This window comes from Epinephelus moara, chromosome 21, assembly GCF_006386435.1.
Source record: "Epinephelus moara isolate mb chromosome 21, YSFRI_EMoa_1.0, whole genome shotgun sequence".
Classification (NCBI taxonomy): domain Eukaryota; kingdom Metazoa; phylum Chordata; class Actinopteri; order Perciformes; family Serranidae; genus Epinephelus; species Epinephelus moara.
The window spans coordinates 9,188,241-9,202,097 of NC_065526.1; the positions used below are offsets into that span (position 1 = coordinate 9,188,241).

Genomic DNA, 13,857 nt, shown 5'->3' on the forward strand with positions numbered 1-13,857 from the left:
ATAAGTGTTCTGAGAGAAAGCCCACAGGTACGGAAAAAAGTCTTGACCCATCATGACTTCTGCTGTCCACTCGGCTTCGCTGAAGAGCTGCGAGCACAATGCACTCCCACAAGTCATGGCTCCTCTCACTCAGCCATGGTGAGGGAATCATTATGGATGAGTGAGGGAGTAGCGCTCACAGCATCTGTTAATACCCTTGTGGTAATAACAAGCTGTCATATTTTTGTTGCTCCCTACGAAGGAGTCATGAAAGACAGTCTTCACACCTTCAGTGAAAAGTAAGAGCAAGCCGTGCAGCACAATGAAGCCTTGTGTAACACTAGAGTGGCCCCTTTTTGCCCTCCAAAACCACAGAACATTTTATGTATGACTTAACCACATATTTCTCAGAAAACATAAATGTGAGCATGACCTTTGCATGCAGCGTGCTTTCACTTCCCTGTGATAAAGGATCTCCAAAACAACAACATGTATGCTTATGTGCTCCAATTACCAATATGTAAAGAAAACATTACAGATTACATTATAGCAAAACCTAAATATATCCATTTATTTATATTGATTCTGAATATTTTAAACAGTGTCAGTACTCCTTTGCTGAAATATTGACACACCAGTACCAGCTGCATTTTTTCCCTCTTTATGTTAATGTTTACCAAAGTCACTATGCTTTTCCGTGCATCTGACCAAGAAAAAGTCAGTGATGTTGAGTCGTTTGATGAAAATTTCAACTTGTCTTCCCTCAATGTCAACTGTGGTATCAAAAAATAGTATCAAATATTACTAGTTTTCAAGATATTTTAAGGTATTGAAGTTAGAAATTCCAGTATCGTGATAACACTACCGTAAATACTAGCTAGAGCACTAAATGTGTTTTTATCCATGGCTGAAAATAGTCCCCAAAAAGACTGAGAAACACGGGATTTACTCCTGTTTACACAGTTGCTAAAGCTGTTAAAAAAGGTTCTAAATTAAGTAAAAATTATGAAAAGGATGTATTTTTTGACCAACTGTTGGATTTACATCTGGTAGAAACTAAAAAGCCACAGCCAACTTCAATTGGATTAAAACATGATGATGTAATACACCTTTAGTCTTCAGATCTTTCATCAATGCAGTCACCTTTGATTGGATTAAACCATGGTGATGTAATACACCTGTAGTCTAAAATCTCTTTAAGGGTGCTTTCAGACCTAGAGTTGTCTTGCTTTGGTCTGAATCAGGGACTAATTTTGTTACAAAGTTGTATAATTGCCAGGAGTTGGTTTGTGTTCTCACGGCAGCATTTACAAGAGGACCAGATCAAATGCGAAAAAGCTGCTCTTGATTGGTCAGAATTTCCATGCAGGAAAAATCCAGAGAATGAACACATTGAAGAAGAGTACACTTGCAAGATAAATGTGACACCTTCTAATGTCACAATGGAGGGACAACTACGCAGGTTGATTTTAGCGCTGCTCATCGTGGACTATATTGCTGTCATTGTTCATTTTAGTCAAACCATACAGTTTGAAAACGAGGCGCGGCTCCAACTAGAAAACAATGTTTTGATGCATTGGATGTGCTGAATGTGCATATTAAGGCAGTACAGGAGGAGGTGCACATTAATAATCCTCCAGGACTGTAACATGCTCATGTTTAACCCAAACAATGTGTCATGTGACTGCAGTTGGTTCGGATCGAGGTCGGAACACGTTCTCACCACAAACGAACTGCACCAGAGTTCGTTTGAAACTGGACTGAGACCACCTCTTCAAGAAGGTCTCGGTACGGTTGTTTTGGTGCAGACCCAAGTGTGATTGCTGTGTTCACATCTGCTCAGACAAACTGCACTGAGGGGGCAAATGAACTTGAATTTGATCAAACTAAACCAAACAGGGCAACACAAGTGAGAAAGCTTCCCTCAAAGGCAGATTGAAACCAGACTTGACTTTCTGCAAAACCTGCAGCTATTTTTACGCCCAACACTCATCACCTACACTTTACTGAGTGACAGTCACAACATTGGTAAATAGTTAGAATAAGAAAAATAAATGAATTGCTTTCTCCTGCATGAGGGAAGTACAGTCAGTGGGTACTTTACAAAGTAAATATGCTCGTTAATTCACACTGCCAGCTCCTCTAAATAGTGAATAATGTGACTGCAGCTGAAAACATTAAGTATGCAGACAGGGTCAAGAGGTTCAGTTGCTGCTAGTCTAAAGATTAAAATCAGCAAGATGTGTGATTTAAGTAGAGCTGCTGTTGCTGCCACAGCAGAGTGTATAGAGTCATAAACAAAAATCACACAGTCAGTGGCAGCTCTCTCTTCAGAAACAAAGCTGTCACAGGGTGAGGTCAAAGGAAAATGGCAAGGAAGCAGAGACAGAAGTGAGGAAATGAGAGCTCTGAGTCATCTCTGGATGGTTCAGTGACATGTTGTCTGCTGTGATGTAAGGCGGTGAAACAGGAGGACAAATGTGCAGCTGAAAAAGTAGAATCAGTCATAGCATCATACAGAAACTTGATAGATTATAGATTCAACATGGACCAAAATCCCTAATAAGCATCCCCAGCACATTTTAAGTTTTTGCCTCAAAAATGGGGTCCTATCTACCGCTGTGTAGTTTTACCTAATAAAGTGTTTACGGAGTGTATATAAAGGTCACATAGGCCAACATATAATCCACAAAAAGGGACAAGTAAGCCTTTAAATCAGGATCTGTTTATAAGCATGGGCATTGCTTGATAAAGCCACAGAGCTGCATAAAACCCTTAGCAGTGTGAGCTTTTGACCCGGAGCCTGCAACCACAAATCCCAGTAATCACTGAAGTGAAATTTGCATCGCACTGCGTGATTGTTATGGACACCCTTCCTACTCTGCCTCTCCTAATACTTAAGTGCAGTGAAAGTTTGTGGTGAGTTGGAGTTGTCGGAGTTTGTTCAATGAGTTCTTGTCTAAAGAGCACACTGCACATTGTACTACAGCTGAGTTCATCGCCAGTGTGTTTTTAGCCTGGGCAGAGGCCATGTGGACAGAGCTCGGCAAAAGAATATCTTCCTTTTTCTGATCCTTGAGGTCAGTTGTGCTTCTGGTAGCCTTCTGGAGCAGCTGGCATCTTCACGAGGTATTGTACTAGATCTAAATCATGAGGCCACTCTCAAGTGGCAGGCCACAACTGTCATGGACAAGTTGGTATAATGCTGTCTTGAAGGGTTTCAACCTCAGGAAAAATATATTTTAAAGTGCTACCTAGCGAGCTAACAAAACAAGACTAAAGCCTCAGTTATACCTTCGCCTGGCTCCGTTCGCGGATTGCGCATGCACCTCAACAGAGAGCGAAGGCATTTATACTTGCCGCATTCTCCGTTGCAGTATTCACCACAAAGACAGGGGGCAGTAGATAAAAAATACTATAGGAAGTAGTAGAAGCAGGCAAAAAACAGAAGTAGAAGCAATGTAAACAGCAATGATGGCGGCACAAAAAGTATGGATTGCAGAGGAGGAGGAATTGTTATGTTTATGGCTTTTGACCAGACAAAGCATTGCAAAAGAAGATGGTCTGTCCGCCTGTTACATGTAGCGAGATATCTGACTGGGGAACACAGCCAGCTTGTGAAGCCCATGTAGATGCCAATGTAGATGAAGAGATGCAGTTCAGCTAGTCTTCCCTCAAATTCATCCATTTTGAACAGAGCGACACTAGCACGGCTTGCGAAAAGTTTCATAATCCTTGAGATGCGCGACCTTGCGAAGCGCCAGCACGTGCGGCTGTTGCCAGGTGCGTGATTAAGTCATTTGTGGCGCGTGAACCTCGCGCACTCGCAACTGCATCGAGCATAAACTAGGCTTAACTAGCAGAAGATTCAGTTCGTGATACAAGTCCAGGAATACGGGATCAGGAGCAAGGCCAGGATGTGGCATCCTCTGAAATTTTTCATAGGGGTGGCCAGATGGGGCCTAACTGACTTTCAGGAATTTGTTAATGCTGTTAAAGTATACATTAAGGAACACTGAGGAATTGCATACTGATATACCTTGGTTTCTCATTTTACAGTTTATATTACTAATTATTTGAAGTTCATAGACTTAAACCAGTCCTGTCCAGTCCTGAGTACCACAGCGATCCTGTTTTAATGTGTTATGTCTCTGTAAATACATGTTTTGGCAATTCTTTCTTCATCAAATAGGCTGGTTGTCCTTTTCTGTAAAAAGACAAATATACTGCTTTAATTTGATATGATTTGATTAAGTATATTGATTTTAAGGAACAAAACATTCTCTGGGATCAAGTGTAGGGGAGATTTGTGGGAGCATTATTTATCCCTCATTGAGCTATGCCAACGAATTGATGTGTTGCCTTGTCCAGTTTTACAAGATACCACTACCGTCACGCTACCTTAAAAAACAAAAGAATGCAACACAGCTTCATAAAGACATAATATCAACCTCCGATTATATTCACCAGGGGATGGTGGTGGGGTCGGGGGCTGGATAGCAATTGAATCAGAGGCCAGGGCCGCACCGGTGCCCTTTGGAGGGCGCTACCGAGGCCAGGAAAGCGTTAGCCATGAGCAAGGGGCAGTATATAATAGTCTGCAGTGGGGTTTTTTGTTCTTTCTTTTGTTTGTTTGTTTCCAAAGTTGAGTAGTTGATGAAATACAGCAATGTCATCCATCAAGACCATCCATCAAAATCAACGGCAAAAATGAAAAGGAAAAAAAAAAGAAGAAAAAAAAGTTCCTTGTACTCGCATTAAACTCAGACTGGATATTTTTGTCCTCATCTACAGTATGGTTCCATTTTCTCTTTCTGTATCAAATACATTACACAGGGCATGCTGTGTGTTTGTGTGTGTGCACTTATGACTGTTCCTTTGAACCTCTGGGGGCTTTTTGTGAGAGATGAGACACTAATGTAATGGTTTGGGTCTGTAAATGTTTCTTGTTTTCACCGTGGGGGCATTAGGAAAAAGGAAGCAAGCTCAGTTATTATCTTCCAAATAACTAATGATGCCAGCAAGATGTTTCTGTCAATATCTGCCACTGACTTTGTTCATCCAGAATATGTAGAGAGGCTAAGCATGCTCCACAATAACTACATTAAAATAAAGGATAGCTGTAAGAATTCTACATTAAAACATCTTAGCACTTTTTTAGAAATTCACTTATTATCTAGAATTTGTAAATATCATAACCCGTCTTTTTCTGTTTTTTCCTCTTCATTATCATGTGTTCTTTTCTTTCTAACCAAGATCGTTTTTTTGTCATTTAGCACTTGCTCTCCAGCATCTGTATCCCCAGATGTGATAAAAAATACTTTTTTTTAAAGCTCCCCACATGACAAAGATTGGATTAGTATCTCGGTGTAATTACACTGTGCATTTTTAGATTCAATTCTCTTTTCATATCGACTCTCCTGCCCGTAAACCACATTGTGGATGAAAGGGAGATATTGTCAAAGAATCAAACGCTCACCTCAGAGAGAAATGTAATCTAACAAAGATGAAAAAAGTTAGACAGACAAGATCAAAGTAATTTTTTTATACTTAAAACTTTTAAACATGCTGGTTTCTGTGGTTCATTTTACAATTGGGATATTTTACCGAATAGCCTCCTTTTGTATAAGCTGAATATTTTACCTTTTCCTTTGTGACGCTGCATAAAGTGTCCTGATGGTTTTTATTATAATTGGAACAGGCAGTTTCATTTCAGCTCCACAGGGGGTGAACTCATCCAATTTGTCTCAAGAAAATCACCAGGTAACACATAAAATGACAGTATTGTTTCAGAGCACAGAGTCATTGAATTTATGTTTTTCTACACGCCCAGAATATATAGCTGTGAATAAACGAAACACACACACACACACACTCAGGTTCCATGCAGTCAAATTACTTTAATTTTTATTTTTTTCTACTTAAACGTTTAGATTGAGAGTCTGCTTGCTGACAGATCTAATTACCATCAAGGCAGGTGGACTGTTATTTTATGAAAGGCTAAAAACACTTGATACGTGACACAGTGTGGTGATGTGCCTCCCTGTGTGTATTTCCCTATACGTATGTGTGGATATGACTGTGAATGCAACACTACTGTAGATCTGAAAGCGTACGTATCAGTGCACTTGGTTTTGTGTTGGCTAATGTGCTCGTGTGCGTGTGTTCTCTCTCCTGGAAAAAAAAAAAAGTGAGTAAATTAAGCCAGTCTTTAGCGCCTGGAGCATGTTGATTCTCTTCACTCTGAATGAGTGGGTCTGTCCTTAATTGAGTCTCCGTGAAAAACCTCCTCTCGTTGTGCGATGAAACGCTCGTGGGCATCAGCCTGCACCGTGACCCAATGACTAAAGCATAACCCGATGACTTTGAAACTCTTTCAAACTTTTATCACTGCCAGTGCGAAACTATCTATAGGGTTGTGTTAATGTACTGTATGGGTCTATATTTGGTAGGCGTTTAAAAGCAGTATGCCTTAAAGCAAGACACTACATGCATACAAGAGAACTTTATCTTGTTTGTCTGTAGTGAGATAAAAAGGTTGCATGAATTTTCATCTTGTGACACATCTATTTTTAACTCTGTTTCTTTGTCGTAGAAAAGAGGTTAAAGAAACTGATATTAACTGGTATAAAAGAGAGCCCGTCCGAAAGTTACAGCTGATTTATTTATGTATTTATTCATGTAAATTTAATTGTACTGAGACAATGCAGATGTATCAACATCCCTTGTCTCTTGGCCAGATGTTAGATTATCCATTAAAACAGCAATAAAACACAAAACATGTAAAATCACAACACAGAAAAGAGACAACCTGTCAGTATCAGTGTATGTTAGATAAAAAAGTAAAAAGAAATTTCACTGTAGAAATGCCAAAGATATATTTAACATAGCTGACAAATAATCGCCCTACAAGATCTATTTAGCAGCTACTCTTGTGCTTTCAATTGTATCATGCCATTTTCATCAGCAGATGGACTTGTCTGCCTGTCATTAAAATGTAAATGTTTACCTGCCGTTACTTTTAACGACCTCTTGTCCATCTTGGTTTCAAAATTTTTGATTTTTGAGTACTCAAGGTTAAATTAGGTTTAACAGCAAATAATCAGCCTCTACATGCATCTGTTTTACAGGAAATGGATCATTATAACATATGTAGACAAACCTGGTGTTCTTTTTTTATCAGCATTTTTTATCAACTCTCATAAACTCTTTCTTGTCCCTCCAGTCTTTAAACTATCCCCTCTGTGCTTCCCCCACCCTGGATGGCACATGGGTGAAATAACCCCAAAACAAGACAATAAATTGGTACATTTCAGGTTAACGAAGTCCAGTTAATTGCTAGTGAATGTAGAGAGTCTTTCCATCAGTGCACAGATGGTCAGACAGGCGTACAGTTCAACATAATATGGAGAACGATGTCACCAATAATATGTGAACAATGAATATTTACTTGGGCCCAAAAGTATTTTTTCTCTCAAGGATGTTTATTTTTCCTGTAATTTGTAGCAAAACATAACGTTCTTTTCAGGACACTTCTAAGAAATTAGCTGGAAATTATTTTAAGAATTAATTTCTGAAAATAATGTTATGTGTTTAGAGGGAAAAAAAACTAATGTCGACTTAAATGTCAGAGAATTTTATTTTCTTCACATACTCAGTACTGGTCAGACTCCTATTAAACACATGATGGTCACGGTTGTTCTTGAGAGCTGTTTTCCATCATGCTTGTAACAAGGAACAACTGAAACGTCCATGTCGTGCCATTCATCATCATCACGTGTTCTAAGCATGCTTGTGAGCCATCTACTGAAGCTAGCCGAGGGGATGCTGCGTTAGCTAATGGCTGTGAACAACATGGTTCCAGTTGGCTTGCTCACTCCTTCATCATCAGCATGCTTCTCATTTGTTTGGTGAATTCACCAGTTAAACGGCTCGTGTCGTGTCAGACAGCGGCTCCATGCTTTAGGGGAGGGTTTCAAAGCAGAACATTTTTCCATCTCTGTTGCGCAGAGCAGGCAGCATTGGTTTGGAGTCTATTCCAGCAAGGCCAAAGTCATTGTTGAAAGCATTAGTGGCACCATCTGAAGCGAGGCATGCTGTCGATTGTAGCGTATGAGCAGCTATCTTTCCCCTATGGGTCCTTTATGATGTACTGTATGTGTCAACCTTCTTTATATGAGTGGGTCTGTACACCACGCAAGCCTCACACGCATACACAGAGGTTGCTCCACTTTGCCTTGAAATGAAAGATGTGCTCAGATGGGTGCAAAAGATCTATAAAGTGTGACTGTGTGAGCAGGAAGTCTGAGTCTGCATCAATTTATGGAAAAAAAAAAAAAGCTTTTTATTTTGCCTCAATGAGACAAACTTAAAAGGATTCATGGTTCACACACTCTGGGATTCTCTGTTTCTCATTTATGTGCAAATACACTGAAGTTTCAACATTTCCACCCTAAATGATCAAAAAAAAAAAAAGGCAGAGCCAGTTAGGTGTGATAAGAAGACTTCCATCTGGCTCTCACGAAAGGCGCCAGCTGAGAGCAATAGCCTGCTTCACCAACATGAGATGCATTGTTGTGATAAAAGAGGCACTTGAATACAGACTACACAGGCTCATCTGTGAGACCCCCCCCCCGAACTGTATTCTTCCCACACATACGTAGACACGAACATGCTAAAACTCAGGGGAATTGCGCTGAAAATTACTGCTAGGACACATTAACACACACATACCACTGATATAATTGCTTTTCAGTCTTGTCCTCATACTTTCAAGACACCAGCTGTCCCCCGCACTTGCAAGATAAAACATATTTTTTTGGAGGTTGGGTAAGATGTTTGATTCAGCTGATAGTGACAAAACTCAGTAAATTCAAATAGCAGCATGAAAGGCAAACTTCAACTCTGCGCCGTTTTATCTTCACTGATACGTAACAGTCAGCTTGAAGGATCCACATCCCTTTTTCCGTCTGTGCTGCTTTTATTTCAGTTTGTCCCTGTTCTCACTTCCACATTCGTGGAGAGGGGATTACAGCAGCATCACTCAAACCATTTCTCTACTGAAATCCATCTATCAACTCTCTCCCTGAGCAATATTTCTGTATTCCTCCCGAGTGGAAAGATCAAATATTTGGTATTGCACAGTGAAATACATTCAAAGGTTCTTAGCCACTTCCAAAATCCCTGGAGGAGTTTCTTTTTTTTCCTGTCTAAAGCCAATTATTTTACATCAGATCAAAGGCATTTATTTACCATTTACAGAGGATAAGCTGATGGCAGTGGGACTCCCCACATGCACAGAAACCCACACACAACAGACACATGAACCGTTTCCATGTCGGCAGATTTAACAACTACACTGGAACAGCTACAGTATGTCTTTTTTGTGCAACTCAAAACACCCCATCACAGACTGCTTTTTCTCTTCTCACACCTCTCTGCTTCATCTTACTTCTCCACAGGTGTGAGTGGACAGGAGTGGTGAGGTTTCTTCCCAGCATGCCACTGGCACAGCAGCATCACAGGGCCACTGCGCCCGCAGCAGGCTGGATCCTGGCTCTGGCTCTGTTTCTTGCTCTACAGGTAAAATGTGTTCAGACAAAATTGCCCTGGCTATTTCTTTTCCTGAGTCGAGCTGCCCAGGGCTTTTTTTCCCCCTCATATTCATTATGTATTTCCAATCTACTATATTTGGCACTGAAGTTAATCACTCGACTCTGGGCACAAATCCACACTGGCCAGTTTGAGTATCAAACAGAAATGATGATTTGGAGTTTAGTGTTGTTTTCCTGCGATATATGTCAACCTTTCTAGTCATGCATATACTCAAACGAGGCTGTGAAGATAACTGTATGATCACTATACTGGGGTCAGGTGATGCCCACCACCAGGTTGAGCTCATTATTGTCCTCACAGCAATTTATTCATTTATTAAATTTCTGCTGTTGAAAATTACAGGAGTGCATATAGTTGCTCTTCACCCTGTGTCAAGACCGCAAGTGAACCAGATGTGTTTTCAACTCGCACATCTCACACAACACGCTCTGATTTCATGTCTGCAGCAGGCTCACAACTCAGATGCATCTCACAGTTGTAACTGAGACCTGAAGCTTTTATTTACGCTTTAAGGCTATTTTTTCCAACAGTACACACATAAACAAGAGGTTGATGCTCAATAAAGAGCCAGAGAGCAGCACACTCTGTTTGTAACTCTCCCTTCACTTTTGCCCTGCAGCTGGGAAGCTAGACACGGGAGCGTCTTAGGTAAAGAGTAGCTGCAGTGTTTATTCATGGGCAAACTGTAACCTGCTCTGTACATTTACTGCCACCATACGCCTTCACTGCTCACTTTTCCCTTTGCACTCTCTCTTGCTACACACACACTATGCATTGCCCTGTTGAGCCACACTGCTTCTATAACATGATCATATGCATCAGTGTTGATGGAGAGGAAGACCAGGAATACTCACACCCGGGGAAACGAAGAAAATCTATACCGTCACAACCTGAAACACATATGCAGTGTTGGCAGATTTACCAGTCGAAACTCTCAGTAAAGAATATGTCTTGATGTCAGACAGAGGTAGACAGACAGACAGAATCAGGCTTCTCATTTCTATTCAGTGACCTTTTAATGTTGTGGCTGAAATGATGATGAGTAGATTTAATTAGTTAAAGCTAGCTTGCCAATTAAGCTAACATTAGCTCCATGAGTTGTTTATGTTTCTGGCTGACTTTTTAAAGTGTCAATCAGACTCGTTTTAAAAGAGATTGTTGTAAAAAGCGATCTTAAACATGCACCTGGTGACTGTATACATGCAATAATTGAGGCTAAAGCTGCATTTCCCTGGCAAAAAGTCACCTCCCACAGATGTATAAGAATAACTAGATACCGAACACCAAGATGGTGCCAGTTGAGTTCAATGGAGATGCTCAGCTGGCTCATACTTTTAAAAAGTTTCTATCTTCTGCTGTGTGCGGCCAACTGAATATGCGGAGTAGTGTTTCTCCTGCTGGCCCCGCCCACGAGTTCCCGCTCAGCTCATAGACTTTACATTATGATGACATCAGGGAATTTTAAGTCGTTTTTCTTGGCTTGAGAAAAGTTTTAGTAATGTAAAACTATCATGGATCAAAATTTCAGAACAGAAAGAGGTGTCATGTCAACAGTTTTACAAATGTCTCTTTTATTATGGTGGTCTGCAGGGGAAGGGCTTTTTGGGCTGCAGAGGATTTTTTTCGCTGGAATATGGGGAGTGGCCACTGGGAGAAATTGGAAGCAAGGCTATGCAGCTTTTCTGGGGGCCTGTACCATCCTCACTAACAGATGAGACGTGGAAACAAAGAAAAAGCATTGTTCTTGTATTGCAGTTTAGAGCAGCTTAGTATTAAAAGTATGATAAGAAAAAATGGCACCTTAAACTGCTGTTTACGGCTTATCTTACACACTTATTCCTATTTTCAAACAGTGTGTTTTACCTGTGTGTTTCAACATTACAACAGGAAGGGCTTTAAGGACGAGGGGGCAAATGTAACAATGTCTGTGGTTGGTGGGGTATAAACTAGACAGAGCTGCCAACATTAGCCTAAAATCTAACAGCATCCAGGACCAGTTTTAATACAGTTAGGAAATACTAAACAGTGGATATCAGTGACCTGTAACCCCACAAACTAATGTGGTTAGTTAATGATGTGCTCCCTGGCCTTGGATGTAATGCTTTATTAGTAGGAAGCTACTTAGGCTGACATCCTGACATTTGCAGCTTTGAAAAGATAAACATACTTTTTAATCCATTCCTTACGCATTTACTCTTGGGTTTTGGTTTTGGAAAGGGTGAAAATAAGACACACACCCTCCAACTATTTAAAGAGCATTGTTCCTCCGCAGCCTCTTGCACATCTCTTCGACATGTGGAGACGTCCAAATCTTGACAGGCCTGCTGTGCCTAGTTACGGTTGCTAAGCTATGATTGGGACGGTCGCTGTTCAGTGAATGGGTTTCAGGAATGGTCAGCTGCACACAGGTAGTGCTAGTGTGGTCAAATTCAGCAAGATGTCATAAATACAGCCAGTAGTTGATCCCAGGATGTCTGCCTGTGGCTGTATTTTTTGCTTATTATTCTTTCCCCTTGAAATGTTGCTTGCTTTATCCAGTGTTAGAAATTCTCTGTGCCTCCTGCCAGACAAAAAGAAAGCACAGCCTCAAAATACCAAACTGTCACCAGATTTTTTGCAAATGACCCATTTTTTTTATGTGAAAATTGTTTTGTCAGTGTTGCAACCAGCGAGAAAAATCCTTCATATACTGCGTATTAGTGTCATCTTGTTTTGTGTCCCTCCTGGGTTGTTTTCTTAGTCTTCATTCCATCATATTCTGTGAACACAAGATATAAAGGACAAAAAACAAACCCCTGAGTGCAAACCACGTGCAGTGTTTTTTGTTTCACATTGTCTCTCTCTCTCCAGGGTGCTGCTCACGCTGCTCCATCAGGAGACAACAAGCTGGTTCGTACCACCAGAGTGAGGAGACAGATCCCAGGGGGGAATCAGCCCCCCTCTGCTTCCTCAGCCAACGAGACCCTGCGGGACCAAACCGTGGTCTTCAACCATGTGTACAGCATCAATGTACCCTTGGAGTCTCTGTGCTCTGTCGACCTGGACGCCTCCGCACCACCTGCCCCAGGTGATGGTGAGGTCTTCCGATCGATCCAGTGTTTGAGTTTAAACTCACTCTAGTCTTATCTGCTGTCCTCAGGGCACCTTTTGTTCACATAGAGACACACAAACATGCCGTATTTAGACCCATTCTTTTTGATTGAAAGGTTCTCGTGCTGAGTTGGGGTCCAGACCTTCTGTGGAGGGTCCAGTGGATCCAAGTGGACCAGCAGAATACACTGAGCAGACACTGGATGCTGACAGCCAGGTATGTATCTAAGCACTATTTTATTTTTGCCTAATTAGAAGTGAAGCATAAAGAGCGAAACAGTATTTTGGATGATACAAGAGTTTAGTTTTAGGAGAGTCTTTGTGAGTGATTCAGGCAGACAGTCTCATGTGGCGCAGAAATTATTCTAAAGGACAACATCTGTTTCATCACACAGTCATTTACATACTGATGTTTATGGTGATATGTTGTTTTGCTCAGAAATAATTAAAGTGATACTTCACCCAAAACCAAAACAAAAGTGCCCAATCTTTTCAGTGTCAGACACTCATAGAGTATAGACGCTAAAATCTGTGGTCATTGTGAATTCAAGTTTATAACAGTTGATTGTGATGGTGACCAGTTTTCAAGATTGAAAAAGTGACAGTATTAAAGCATCAATGAAATATTGTCAAACCACTAATGCAGCGTAATTAGATTTTATGTCAGATTTCTCCAAAAGTTGTGTTGGTTTATAAGGCGAACACTGTTTTGCATACATAACAAAACATTAGATTTGGATGTTAAAGTCGGTACTTGGAAGAGTACCGATCAAAAATACTACTGATACTACCACGTAACGGTTCACGTTAAATCAATTGGTGCCAGCTTTTGGTACCTGAGAGCACACCTGGGCGAGAGAATGCGTCCTGCTCCAGCTGTGACGTGGCTGCTGGAGGTGATCGTGGCCACTTTTGACAATGGAGGATAGAACAAAATCGGATCAAGCTGGAACTTAGTGCAGCGTCACCAGGTGGAGATCTTCCTTGTGTCTAGATCGCAAGCATATCAGAAGCGTTTTTCTCACTCATTTAAATCTATGCAGCTGTCTGCACCAGCTACGTGCAGGCTCAGCTGCGTCTCCTGGGCGTTACAGTGACCTGTTAAAGCAAGGTTAATACCCAATAAAAAAAAGCACTGAATAAATTTATTCATCTACGTTTTGAAACCGACAG

The 13,857-nt window shown here is 40.9% G+C and overlaps 2 protein-coding genes across 2 annotated transcripts in view; both read left to right on the plus strand.

Annotated features, from left to right (window-relative positions):
* Positions 1 to 13,857, plus strand: part of tnr (tenascin R (restrictin, janusin)) — a 253,786-nt gene that overhangs the window by 130,362 nt on the left and 109,567 nt on the right. Inside the window, exons 4-6 of the mRNA XM_050033765.1 lie at positions 9,441 to 9,561; positions 12,445 to 12,667; positions 12,801 to 12,901. Coding sequence (XP_049889722.1) covers positions 9,441 to 9,561; positions 12,445 to 12,667; positions 12,801 to 12,901 — 445 coding nt within the window. The remainder of the gene's footprint in view (positions 1 to 9,440; positions 9,562 to 12,444; positions 12,668 to 12,800; positions 12,902 to 13,857) is intronic.
* mrps14 (mitochondrial ribosomal protein S14) overlaps positions 1 to 13,857 on the plus strand; it is a 252,315-nt gene that overhangs the window by 1,033 nt on the left and 237,425 nt on the right. The gene's annotated exons all lie outside the window — the stretch shown is intronic.